The 14,187-nt window shown below is 36.5% G+C and overlaps 1 protein-coding gene across 1 annotated transcript; it reads left to right on the top strand.

The window, feature by feature from the left end:
- The first annotated feature begins 1,221 nt into the window (after positions 1-1,221).
- Positions 1,222-6,013, top strand: LOC108165703 (uncharacterized). The gene is made up of 3 exons (XM_017301842.2): positions 1,222-1,704; positions 5,236-5,315; positions 5,424-6,013. Exons 1-3 carry the CDS (start codon positions 1,599-1,601, stop codon positions 5,682-5,684), a joined length of 447 nt encoding a protein of 148 aa, XP_017157331.1. The 5' UTR covers positions 1,222-1,598; the 3' UTR covers positions 5,685-6,013.
- Positions 6,014-14,187: the final 8,174 nt, after the last annotated feature.

Here is a 14,187-nt window from a genome sequence, read left to right as displayed (position 1 = left end):
TTAATGATTTAAGGTTCTCTTAAACCACGCTGATATTTTGCTTTGCTTTCATACCAAACAGATACTTTGCCCAGATGAGATATTAGTTCTTTGTTTTTGGATTCAGTACTGTGATATATTTGATTCGTAAAACCAGATGGATTGTCTGCTACAATGTTTTTGAGGTGGGAGTTGTTTTAAGTCCAGTTTGACTAGCCTCAAGGTCCAACTCTGCAGTTGTACAAATTTATATATATATATATATATATATATATAAGATTTGTTTCTGAAGATATTTGTTGTTTTTATGTCTTCAGTAATTCGCTAAACTGACAGCAGTCTTAACTTTGTAGAAAGGGAATCTGTAAATTATTGTTGTTCCTTTTTTTGCTTGTTTTTTGTTTGTTTGTTTGTTGTTGTTTTTTTTGCACAGGTGTGGAATTAAATAGCAAGTACACATTTTCCAAAACTTTTTTGTATTTATTATTAGCTCTTTGTTTTGCAGATGGAGTGCCCCAGGGATCTGTGTTAGGCCTTGTTTTAGTCCCTGTTTTTATTAACACAGGGAAAATATGGTTACATTTAAAGTTGACATTTGTGCATAAGACAGTGGATCGTTTCATAGGCTCTACTTTGAGATATATCATTGGTAATCTAGATTTTTTTAATGTTTGTGATTCTCCCTGTATTAGATTTTATGTATCTTTGCTCTAAACGTCTTATAACAAGTTTGTGCAGGATGGTTTACTTCATAACCTGGTTTTTTTTATAATCAGCTATGTCTAAGAATAGCACTGGTATATTTTTATGCACAAACGTGCCGACTTTTATACACTAAGTTGGTGGAAAAATTTCCCTCGTTTATTTTTAACACCTTTAAACATTTGCTATGACTTGGGTATTCATTAAATCACTCAGTTTGTTCTGGGCTGATTGAAACAATTTTATCTTGTTTTTCAACTAGATCATTTAAAATTCGTTCGAGTACGCTAAAACATTTTGTTTCTGTCTCTGAAAGTCTTTGAAGCTCTTTTGGAAACTGAATTTGTCCATTCAGAGCATAATCAAGTCTAGCTGGACTTTTGATTTGTAATATGTTAACTGTTTTATACACTAAGTCGGTGTCAAACTTTGTGGCTCCTGACTTGTGTTGTGTGAGCTGCCATCTTGGCCAGCTCACACTTTAAAAACAGATTTATTCGCAAGGTTATTAAACAAATAAAAACGTTTTTTTGATTGAGTATTGCTACAAAACTGAACGTTGTACAATTTCTCGCTGCAATGTGAAACGGCAGCACGAAAACTTTGGGCCGTTTCACTTGCATATCTGAAAATGATTTAGACAGTAATACTCTTTATTTTTCAGTCATAAACAGGATTGCAATGGAGCTCCAACTTTTGACAGACTTTATTTTATTTAAACTATTTTAAAGCAAATGATGAGTGTTATGTTATAAATACATGCAGGGTCTTAACTGGAAACACGCGTCACTGTTGTTTGTTCTGCTGACAGGCAGGGAGGGGTGTGTGTGCTGCAAGTGTGAGCCTGCCTTTCGAATAAGTACGAGCTGAGGACCACAGGGAGGCAGAGAGCAGGGCTCCTTCCACTCATAGTCAGTATGAAGTTGGCAGTTCACTGTTTGTGCTTTCTGCATTTCGTCCTTCTGAGTTTTGGACTGGACACTTACATTTCACTCAGCAGAAGCAAAGCCTTTCACAGTGATGGTAAGTGACTTGGAGAGAGTTTTTTTTTTTTTTATCTATTTTTTGCATTGATGTAGCAAGTAAGTTACACAAGTTATGCTGATAAGACGTAAAAACAAATGACTGCAACAAATGACTGAACAATCACGAGTTGAAATGTAATGAAACCACGACACATTTATCAAAACTTATAGAATAGGTTTAACCATTTAACCATGCAAAGTTTGATTAAACTCATGGTTAATTGTAAATTTAAATTATTATTTTTTTAGCATTTCAACTGGACCGTGGTCATTATTCACAGGTCTGGAAGATATAAAATAAATGCATTTGAGTCCGCAAGTGAAATATGAACTGGTCTTTATAGTTCAGTGATAATGAACTATGAATTTAACCCTCTAATAATTTATACACTTGTCACGTTCAATTTCAGAGTATTTTTTTTTTTTATTTTACCAATATGTTTCAATTGACTGGAAGTAATGCTTTATCCTGTGTTAACATCCAAACCATTGCTTGGTGATTTTATATCATTTTTTGGCATGATATTTTTATTTAAATTCAAGATTTTTCTAAAATAATTTTTAAAAATATATTCTTTTCACTTCGTGTTATCTTTTGACAGATGCCAGCATCTTATCAGAAACAAACTTAACTGAACTGAATGAAAATAAATTTTAAGTAAAAATAATTTGAATAATTTTGGGCTTGACTATATATAACTGCTTGAACTTACCTTTTTTTTTTTTTAGAGCATTTTCATAAAAAAGGTTTTGTGTTAAGAGTACACATCTAATTAAGGCACATAATTACCCATTATGACTCTTTCTCCTGACAATCACAGCTGAGATGGCAACGACTCCCTCAGGGTTGTGAAGCTATGCTAACTAGCAAGTTTGGCGTTAGCATTACTCCTGTTGATAAACTTTGCTTCAACGCAGAAACTTTATCAACCACAAGTCTTACAGAAGTTCTTAAATTTGACAAAATTCATATATTTATTATACGACCTTCATAAACGTAGCCTTACTAATCTCTGCTGGACAGCATACAGAATGGGTCAAGTTTAGATGGGATTTGTTTGCTAGCCATTGTCAAAATAAAATGCTTGAACAACATTTTTTTTTCAATGGCTCGTGTAATAGTCTCCAAAATTATTATTTTTTTATTGTGTGCGTACATTTCATGGGGCTTGACACAGACCGCTAATCTTAAACATGGTACTAATTCTTCAATGGGAAGAACAAGGTAATACAAAACGTATACATTTCACTGTCAGTGCAGACATGATGGGAACTCTGAGGTATTCTGTACAAACGGCCCTGGTCTCTGGTGCTGCAGAGCTTTATGGTAGGAAGTGATTTGTGTTATAAATGAGACAGTTTTATATACGCCTTGATTTATTGCCACAGAATGGACTGTTTTCATCTGTGTCATAGTAGGCTGTGCAGATATCAGAAGAAAAGAGGGGAAAAAGGAGCCTTAGTCATCAGGGTTATCTAAGGTTTGATCTGGAAATAGAAGTTTATGTGTCCAACACAAATTGACCGCAACTCTACATGAAACCTCAACGTTTTAAACTGCCTTCGACTCCATTTACACTTCGTAGATCCGCACTATGAATCAGTCAAGCGAAACGAGAGGCGTGAGCCGGCCGCGACATCCTGTCACCTGTCAGATACTGACCTTTGGAACACAAGCGCAACCATTAGCTCGTCCGTCTCAGCAGGCGCTGCGGTTGCTGCAGCATCAATCTGAAAACTTTTTAATGGGCTTGAGGGAAATTCTGCTGAAGAAGTGACAAAGGTTAAACTCTGTTTTAGGAGCGAGGATTTCTTTCAGTAGTAAAATGCGAGGGTTGTCCAGTTTCATCTTGTATTGCAAATTGGATGTTCAGGTGTATTTCATCTGACAGAATTTTTTTTTTTTTTGTCAAAAAAAGCAGGTTTTAAGTTATGATGCAGATTAGAAAACGCAAAAAAAAGTTACTGCGCTGAGCTTTCTAAAAATAATAAAGTAGCTGCTGAGGACAGTTTTAAGTTTCAGAAATATGCACAAAAGAACTTCAGTAGACAGAAAAAGAGGAATTTGTATATTGCTTATCTTTAGATCATTTATTTTATGCTCTATAGTGGAAGTTTTTACAGCAGAACCTCTAACCCATTTTATTGGGATTTTATGTGACACGCCAAGACGGGGTATGCATGAATGTGAACTGGCAAAAAAAAAAGAAAATAATATTTAAAAAATATTTTACAAACAAAAATCTGAAAAGTGTGGGTCGTTTTGAATTTATCCCTAAATGACTCCCCTAAATTAAATCCAAATTTCAGATATCACCTGCTAAGTCCAGACCAGGTTTGAGCATAGAGTAGCGGCAGTATTATGCTGTGGCTTTTGTTTTGTTTTTGTTTTCAGGAGGCACAAGGAGGCTGGTTGGAGTTGATTAAAAGCTGCAAAAGACTGCACAACAATCCAAAAATATACAGGCTTAGCTAAAGTCATAATATGTTAGAACGGCCTAGTCTAAGTTCAGATCTAAATCAAACTAACAGTCTTTGGTGAACTTGAAAACTAACGTTTACAGATATTCTCTACTTAATTTGTCTTTTGAGTTTGAGGTATTTTTGCAATAGGCATACAGCAAAAGCTCTCGGCTTTCATGGCAGTAAAAGCGGAGCTTCCTCAAAATATTGACTCACACCTTTCGCATTGAATGTTTCACAAAGTGAAAACATTGAAAAGTTACACCTTTTAGACATTATTTGCGAAAATAAAATCTGCAAAAGCAGTTATTCTTACAACATGAATTTTTAAATCCTGTCAAAATTCATGTTCATTGTGCTCAATGAACAGTACCATACACGCCTAGCTTACCAATATTTCAATAACAGTCTTTGAAGATTCTTTACTAATTGTATTACCACACCTGACAGAAAAAGAGAGCAATTCCATGTTTCTTATCTCACACAAGCAAGATGGACCAGAAATACACTACTAACTTCTAAAAACGTTTAAAAAAAAAATAAAAAAATAAAAAATAGAATATAAAAATAAAAAGTATTTTTGATAATTATGATAAACTCAGTGCTGCTCCAAGAACATTTTTCCAAATCCTGCTTCTGGGTGCTAATCAAGAGCATCATATTAGAAAATGTGTAAATTGTGCAATTATATACTTCAAACAAGAGTTTATGGGAGGAAATTATATTAAAATTATTTTAAAATGTCTTTAGGAGTTTACAAAAACTAAAGGAGGAAGTAGAAAAATTGTTTTTATAACGGTATAAAATAAGAAGACAAGCTGATGCAAGTTTTTTTTTTTTTTATAAATTCTTATGTGGATTTAAGTTTGGACTTTGACTGGGCCTTTTGAACGCACATTTATTTCAAAGTATCAAAGTAAAGAGGGCTTAATACGAATGTTTGCTTTGCCTCCTTTTTCAGAGTTTTGTTCAGACCCATGTGTGCTTTGCCTTTTGGCTTCACAGTTAGAGGGAGTTCAGTCAGATAGAAACATGCTTTTCATCTAAACATCTCATTTTATTTCAGCAACTTATGTAAACCAAGACAGAGTGAGAACTCTGTTTGCCAGGAGGGCACTGTATGAACAGCAGAAGATCCACGAGACAGTGAGTTGAACATCTTTAAAAAAATAATAAGTTTGTTGAGCATTTAACATTTTTCATCTAACTCCCCCACCCCCTCTAAAATACACATCATCTCTCTCAAACTTCCAGAAAAAGTCCAGCATTGTTCCTCCTCCTCAGCCTCAAAACGACGTTTCTCGTCCCAAAGCGGTGCCGAAGCCCCAGGTGACGGCCAGGTGCTCCCTGCTGGGACAGAGCTGCGTGCCGCTGTGCGGCTGCTGCGATCCGTGCACAACGTGCCACTGCCGCTTCTTCAACGCAATCTGCTACTGCCGGCGAGCGGAGCAAGCGAGGCCACGATGTGGGAGTAAAAAGACAGCGAAGAGAAGAAAGTCAAAGACGCAACTCTAAACACGCACCTGGTCAATGGAGGGGGGGAGGGGGGGCAGTCAAAAGCTTTGGACACTTCGTGGGAATTCAATTTTATTCCTCTTGTAGGAGGCAGCTGCTTGGATTAACTAACCGCCATAAGTGAGATTAAAATCCCTAGAAGTATTTATAGGGCATTATCAGTCATGCAAATGTTGTATTGTTGGTACAACTTTTGTGTAATAAGCATGTTATGTTTATTATTCGTGATTACATTGTTCCATTAGTTCAATGTACCAGTGAAAAGGACTCACGTTTTTTGTTGTGCAAATTGACAGTTTTTTTGTAAATAAAGTGCTTTTATTTGTTGATTCCTTTTACTTTTCTCAACAACAAAAATGACACAATTTATCATCACCTGTAGTTGGTTGTTAAAAAAATTCCTGATATTTGTAGTGATGGATCTAACTGAGAAAAAAAATCACAGTCTACTACGTCCTTTCTTCCTTTCTTTTTTTTTTATACTTCCTACAGAGAGTTTGGAGCCTCCAAACGATTGCTTGTAATGGAACCAGTGTTAGCAGGACAGGATGGCTGTTGATGCTAATTCAATATTTGGACACCCGGCCACTGATGGCTTCCTTCACTTCCTCCCGCTTACAGGCAGACGACAATTCTAATGTTGACGTCATCGCTTACGACTTCTCCACTGGTCGCTGATTGGCCCGGTAGAAATTCTACCGGAGGAATCGATGTAAACTGAAGAAAGCCCAGACTGTCGCTGAAACAAGATTAAAATTGAGCAGAACCACGGACCAAACCTGCTTCCTCCGTCTCTGTTTTTCTCCACTTTTCTTGAAACTCAAATACTAATTTAGCACCTTTACTCTTTCTTGGCCTTATTGTTAGACTGTAGTAATATAGTACGTCACAATGAGTTTTTGTTGTTGTAAAAAGTATAAGTTGTTGCAGAAAAAAAAACATTCTCATTGTATTTCTGACCATGATGCAAAATCATCAGCTGACTTCATTTCACAGCTACCCTTTGGAGAAGTCCAGCTGAAGTTAATTAGTAGATTAGCAGACTGATTGCGAAATCAGAGGGACATGTGAGTCTGCAGGCTTGCCAGTCCATTATCTTAAGTTAGCAGTAGTTACTTCTGAAGAAAAGTGTGCTGGTTTGCATCAAAATTGCTTTAAACGAACAAGTAGCCAAGGTTACAGTAATGGCTAATGAGGCTCCAAATAAGCAAACAAAACAAAGCTATAAAACAATATGGCTTCTAACTTTTAGAGTTTCAATGCTGAACTAAAGAAGGTTTGATTTTGGGAGCAGAACGGTGTGAGCTCATTTGCACTTGGTTGAAGATTTTTGGGACACAGCCTTCTGACAAAAAGTGCAAAACAGGCACTTCTGTTAAAAAAAAAACATCAAGAACAGAGTGAAACTGCAGAAAGTACAACAGAGCGGACCAGTGGTATGAGATTATTTCCTCTTAAGAAATTCTCCTTCAGATTGTTTGCAGCATCCGGGAAGCCAGTTATTGAGGAAAGGAAAAGGCACGAGCTATACCACAAGTTCCTTATAGACTGGGAATAAAAATGCAAATGCCACTATTTACCTGAACAAAAGCTCAAGCTATCTAAGGTACTGTGCAGAATTTTACGCTAATCCCTTAAAAGGAAAGACCCAAATAATTATCAAAGAATGTGTAAAAAAGCAAATTATTCTTTAGACTCTTATTCCAGCTGAATAAGAGTCTAAAGTGTTTCTCACAAACTTCTGCAATCCAGTCAGATATTTGTGGTCTTTGCCAGGTGCTGTAATCCCGTCACATCACACTGCAACCGTTACGTTATCTGTGTGAAGGATTTATATTACCCCACAGCAGCATGAAATGATGGACGAGCTTCGTAATTAGGTGTGAAAGCCCTTCCTTGTGCTTGTTCAGTTTGACAGATTTTTATTTTTTTTAGTTCTGTTCTCTGAGTTCTGGGAAAAAAAAACAACAGAGATTTATGTTTCTAGTTTGACCTCAGGAGTCTCCAATTCTGCCTGTCAATAAGACATTTATTCTGGAGGATATCACTCAAATTGCATCGGATGAGTTTGACGCTGAAGAAAATCCCATGAGCAGATATGGAAGAAGGTCCAAAACTATGTGCTCTTCTTTGGTCAGCTTTGCTGCAGATTTCATCACATCTACTCATGTCGTGTCTGCAGGCTTGCCAATCCAAATGAGGCAAGCTTCACTTATGGTTACCGCGCCCTGAACACTTCCCTCATTCTACTCTAGAGTTTAGCGATCGTTTATCACACCTCAAAGCGTCATCTTAGTTTACTTTCCATTGTGTTTTCGTATTTTAACACAAAAATTTGAATGTAACATGTACTTTTAAATTAAATACATGTCTGCATTTCTGGGCATCAGCATACTCTGGGAATCCTACGATTAAGGGACAAGTCTAATTCACAAAACCCTTGCAAAATGAGATGTGCACCTGCCAGTGGTGTCCAAACCTTTTGCCCTCTGGGCCAAAACTGACAATTTTGAACAAAATTAAAACTGCAAAAATTTGTCTCATTGTGATTTATTCATTTATTTATAGAAACCAGGTTTAAAGACTACAAAATGTCGAAGGAGCAAAGAAACCTGCACCAGGGGAAGTCTAGTTTTTCACGGACACGTCGGTGTTGCACAGTAAGCAGCCCGGTGGGAAACGATGGTCGCATGGAACTGTTTTGTATGCGACACCGAACAGATAAGGTTTAGAGTCGGCGCGCCAAACATGCGACACGACGGGACATTGTAGGTAGAAAAAAGGAATACATCGCTGCCACACACACACACACACACACAAAACAAACAAACTTGGAAATGTAGGAGCTTGACAAGGCAAAAATTTGCATCTTTTGAAAGTCATAAATTTCCAGCAGACTACTTCGATATAGCCCTGAAAATGTTCAGGTCTGCTGAATCCCATTCTGTAGGAAACATCAAAACAAAGGCAGGTTTCCAAATGTATGCAGTGAGCGGTCAAAAAGAAAACTCATAAAACAACCCAGTAATGAAGAGTTGGGCTTCATTTAAAGACGTTAAATGATACCATGGGCTCCTGACCAATGAAGAGAAGCTGAAAAGCCAACAAAAACAAAAGATCATGGGAGAACATGTAATATCTCTACTGAGGAAACAATTATGCCAAGATCTACAAATTTTACAGACTACGGCGAATGAGAATGGAAGTATGGCCAGTCTGTCCATCTGTTTTTCTTACTTACTGACTTGTGCAGTTGAGTGGAGCTCAGGGGGAAAACAGCTGGGGAGTTCTGACTGGACGGCTCACTCAGTTTGCTTTTGGCTGCCTAAACAAGTGATCATTCTGAAAGATTCCTTGCAAATGACTGAAATAGCCTTCTGCATCTCTGATTGCAAACACATGCTTGATCATCAAAACTTCTTCCTAAGCAAGGAAACCATTTTATATTCCCACGTCTTGTTCCAGAGGTTGACCGATGGAAACTGCACATTTCAGCCACACTCTGTCATACATGTAGGTGTCGTTTAAGTTGGGAATTGTAAACGTTGTGGCTATTCGCATATTCACAAGCCTAAGTAACATGCATGTGACAGGTTTAGCTGTTATTGTGTGGAGACACTCTGAAAATGTTGCCAAACTGAATCAACAGGGGAACAAAACTAATAACAGCGAAAAAGACCGTAAATGTGCTGAGATTCTCAGTAATGTCTTCAGCGTAGACTAGTTCTTTTACGAAGCTGAACTTTTATAATTACACAGCCATAAGTAAATAACTTAACAGTATTTGCTCTTCTACATTTATGTCAAATGTGATATCTGCAGTTCAGTTAACCTGCCACTGAGTTTTTTTTTTCTGTTGCTTGAGTGTTGTGTGTTTATGTGATATTGCTGCTGAATGTACAATTGGTGCCATGCAAATGTTTAGCAGTGACTTGAGAATATTATGTAATCTCATGCCATGCTATGCAGATGCTCTGTCTGCGCTGATGAAGATTCACTTAGCTCTCAATGCTAAATATTTTAAGTGGCTGTGATTTAAAAAAAAATACTTCAAATATATATATTTTTTTAATTTGGGAACTTTGTATAGAGCACTGACCTTCTTGAACTTTCACCAGCATAAAGTCAGACAATGAAAAAGTAAGATATGACAACATGCAAGTTAAGAAACAACTAAAAGAGCAAGTGTTTGTCCATATTTATTTTTCAAAGATAAAAGAGTGTAACAGAAAAGCCTGAATTTAACAGGGCGTTTCGTATGCTTCATATTTTTCATGCCACAAATATAAAACTCAAAATCAAATGCATTTCAATCCTAAAATTAAAGAATTTTGTCAATTTGCTTTAAAAAATCCAAATAAAAAAAAAACTACACATCACCAACTTTACGTGAGACTAATACTCTATAAAGACTTGATAAACTCACACAATCAGCCACAAATAAAGGCAGTGAGATGCCTTGTTTTCCATATTCACCACATCATCTGCATGGCTTTTGCAGCTGCTCATTTCCAAATTCATCTACTATTTTAGACAGAATTCTCATGGTTGTCATTCATGTCATGCGAGCCAGGAAAAATATTCTGCTGTCCAAAGCCCCTGGCTTGCCAAACACCAGGCAGTAAACAATGACCTTTTGTTGAAAAAGGTCCTCGGACAAACAAATCAAAACAAGACTTGTCTCAACGCAGCAACGGCACTGGTGCTAAATTCTGGAGAAAAACAGAGTTATTACAAGAGAAACTTAAAATGGCGAAACGATGGAGCCGGGGAGCTAAAATGACCTTTTGTCTGAATTAAAAATGGCGTGAAGGCAATATGAGACTACCTTTTTTAAAAACATAAATAAAACATGGTGTCACCTGAAATTTACGCAACTTTGCCATTTATTTTTGAGTGATTCTGCATATCTGAAGCGACACCTGCTACTATGGTTTTCAACAACGGACTTTATTGAAATGCTATGTATAGAATGTTAGCCTGTAGATACATCTGTAGGCTAACATGTAACCTATATATGGAGACATCAAACAAGGACGTCTCTTTGTTTGACGTCATTCATTGGTATAGCAACTTTGTAACATTTTTCAGTGTAGTTCCAGTTAACCCTTTCATGCATATCGGTCGCTACAGTGGACAGCTATCTAAAAGTCATTTTCTTGTGTTTTTGGTGGATTTTTATGTTATAAATGCCCACAGACCACTAAGGTGGACACTAGTGCATTGAGCAATACACTGCCAACTACTGTCCATCCACTGCAAGTGCAAGAATTTTTTTTTGTTAAATCCAATATGGCGGACAGATGGAAACGTATCAGACTAACTCAGGAATATCCAGTTCCTCCCTTCCCTTCCTACTGTGGAAAACTCTTGCAGGTAAAAAAATAAAAAATTGTGACATCAGGTCTGTCTGACCACATTTAACAAAATTATCTGTGCAAACGTTGCCTTTCCAATGGAGTTCTATTGAAAATGCAACTCCAGTCCTCAAGGGGCAGTGTCCTGCACCTTTTAGATCAGAGTTTCTCAACCTTTTTCGGGCCAGCGCCCCCTAGCCTTTATCCAGGTCTCTCACCGCCCGCCACCAAAGAATTCGCAGGCTACTTTGCACTGACCATTATTTTATCATTAATGTTACCATCACTATTGTAGATGTTTTGATTTTTATGCTTGTTTCTGTATTTATCATCAATATAATTTCCCAGAGAACAAAAAAGTCATGGGAATAGAAATCAGTTTCACTGGCGTCTATGAAAAATGCAATGAACATTCAAGTTAAAATTGGTAGGCCTAACAGCAGCCAATCAGAGTGGAAAACATATTCTAATTCTTTGCCATTTTCTAGTTGTTAAATCTTGCACAAAATGACCAGATAAAAGATGAACAACATGCCAGTTTAAACTTTAAACTATTTGCAAACTGACTGAGCTCTGCAACATTAAAACATGGATAGAACTGTAACTACATTAATCATAACTCTTCTTCTCTTCAGTGTTTGTCAGTTTCTGGTAGTGCAGCTCTGTGCTGCCTTCAGGAGAATGGGACATCAGAGCATCATCCATAAAACTTCACCCACATGGCATTTATTGTGCAAACCAGAGCTTTCAGTGGAAAAACAAAAGTTCCAGATCCTTATAATGCCATACAAATATGAGACAGAAACATGGATTATATCTTTATATAGACCTGTCTATTGATTTATAGATTAATAGTTTTACTGGACAGAAATTACAAAGAACAAATCTGGTTCTTAATCAAATCCTAATGAGTCAAATTGAAAGTGTCATGGAGTCATCAGCCTCATGACATTAACACTGACATGAAAAATTATATTGAAGAAATAAATATATCAAATCTAATTAAAAACATAAATAAGTGATAAGTTCTTTACTGTTATGGTCTGTAAGATACATTTATTCTCAGTACTAGATGTGGTCTCAACAAACCCATGACACTTCAACAATATTATTTTACCTTTTATCTGGAAATAGTGTCTGTTATTCTTGCCATACAGTTCTCTGTGTTAATTATTGCTCGAAAGGTCTTGCCAGTTTATTCCTCTGTATTTACTTTAGTTTCTTAGTTTATTCTTGTATTTTGTTCTTCATTAATTTCCATTGAGTTCCCTTTGATTAGTATTATCCTCTCTTGGTTTATTGCTATGTCCACTTTAGTTTCTTTTCTGTTGCTAGATTTATTTGATCGTTTATTGACCATCAGTAATATTCACTCATCACCTGCTGCGCGGACTAATTGTCACGTGTTTCACATCATGTGTTGATTTTTCACTGTTCAGCGTCGGATTCTCTGTTTTTATGGTACCGCCCACGTTGAGAACCGCTATTTTAGATGCATCTTTTATTGCAGAAAACAACTAAAAAACCAATTATGTTACTTAAATTCAGTTGCCCACTCGTACAGAAGCATGACTTTATAAGTTCTGTCCTCCTGCTGAGAAACTGCAAGATCCCATTAGAGTATGTTTTTATGACCCTTTGTTCCTGAGTTTATCTTCACTTAACTGGACTGTTTCTTTTACGGTGCGTCTGAAAGTTTTGTGTTCTCTTGTCTCTCTTCCAAAGACGTCTTATCTTCATGGAGCCGCCCTGATTCAATGAAGGCTAAATACATATTTTTAGATGGACTGCTCCAGAAAAACCTCAAACGTGTTTGTCTAAAATGTGATTAAGTGTTAGAACGAGGCGCAGAATGCCAAATCCTAAACTGATTGACGAGATGAATTTGATCTTTGTTCAAGCTGTCGCAGTGTGCTTATGTTGAATGGGGAATGAGAAAAACGTTTAATGGTTTTAACATCCTTCTCCCGTAGGTCACAGGAGGTGTGATCCAAAATCATATCAGTCTGATCTACAGATGGAATATTGATCAAGTGATATGTTTTAGTGTTCTGGTGTTTTGGTCCAGTACAGTTGAGGAAATCTGCAAAACTTTGGGAAACCTGAATTTTATTAGTTTGCTTTGCTAAATGAGCTTTAAGAGTCAGAGTGACTTTATCCTTCCCACCTAACTCTGACCAGTGTCGAGGCCTGCCTATCACAGTTAGGCTTTGTTCCCCATAACAAGCCAATAAAAGTGTTGTGTTTTTATTCAGCAACTATAAGTCTGAAATCCAATTCGCTGGTCCAAGCAGCGATGCCATCCAGCAGTATTTTCTGATCGGAGCAGAAACTAGCTGACAAATCAAAGAATAGGCGGAGCTAAAATATTGGTCTTGAAAACTGAAGTGATCTAATGTATTTTGTAGAAAACCGGTCTAGTATCCTCAATAATAAGCAACTGCAGGGATGTATGAAACATAACTTTTTTCCGTATATGCTGTCTTAGAAATTAGGAAAAGTGGGTGGTGCTGTAATGTGCTAATTTTGTTCAGATGTCTTTCATTTGACAATAGTATAAACTTGAGCAAAAAGCAACAACAACAAAAAAAAACCCCATCAGAAACATGATTAATTGTTTTGGGACCAGAAACAAAATTACAAATCAACTGTGAGTTCCGCTTAATAATGCCAAAAAGTACAAAGGCAAAAATGTATGCCATAGTTTTTTATATTTTTAATTGTACAGAATTTGGAAAACTATATATCATTCTCCTTCGACTCTACAGTACTTAATAGTTTGTATTCAGCTTCAACAGCAAAAAAAAAGCAAATAAAATGTTGTATTTCACAGCTTGTTCCTTTGTTATTGTAAAGTCTAAATAATGATCCTAATCTAATTATGTTGATACAGATTGCCTTGTTAATTGCTTAACTTTATGTCGTACTTTTGTATTAAATTCAAAACAAACTCCAATTCACCTTTGCTTTGAGGCAATAACAGTGTAACCGCTTAGACCTCAAACTTATTTAAAAAAACAACTACAACATAAAAACCCATTAAATTACTTACGTATAATAAAACACGAAGTAAAGTATTAATTAACGCAAATTTCTTCTAGCTAGCGGCATCCAAAGAGTTTGACAAAAAAGAAACAAAAAAAAAA

The sequence above is a fragment of the Poecilia reticulata genome, chromosome 20 (genome assembly GCF_904066995.2).
Source record: "Poecilia reticulata chromosome 20, P_reticulata-male-v2, whole genome shotgun sequence".
Taxonomy (NCBI): Eukaryota; Metazoa; Chordata; class Actinopteri; order Cyprinodontiformes; family Poeciliidae; genus Poecilia; species Poecilia reticulata.
This window is presented reverse-complemented; position numbering and strand designations above follow the sequence as displayed.

Excerpts from the sequence above, each read along its gene's own strand:
- LOC108165703 (XM_017301842.2), top strand. The coding sequence starts at position 1,599 with ATGAAGTTGGCAGTTCACTGTTTGTGCTTTCTGCATTTCGTCCTTCTG. Across the intron at positions 1,705-5,235 it reads CAAAGCCTTTCACAGTGATG|CAACTTATGTAAACCAAGAC; the intron begins GTAAGTGACTTG and ends ATTTTATTTCAG. Across the intron at positions 5,316-5,423 it reads AGCAGAAGATCCACGAGACA|AAAAAGTCCAGCATTGTTCC; the intron begins GTGAGTTGAACA and ends TCAAACTTCCAG.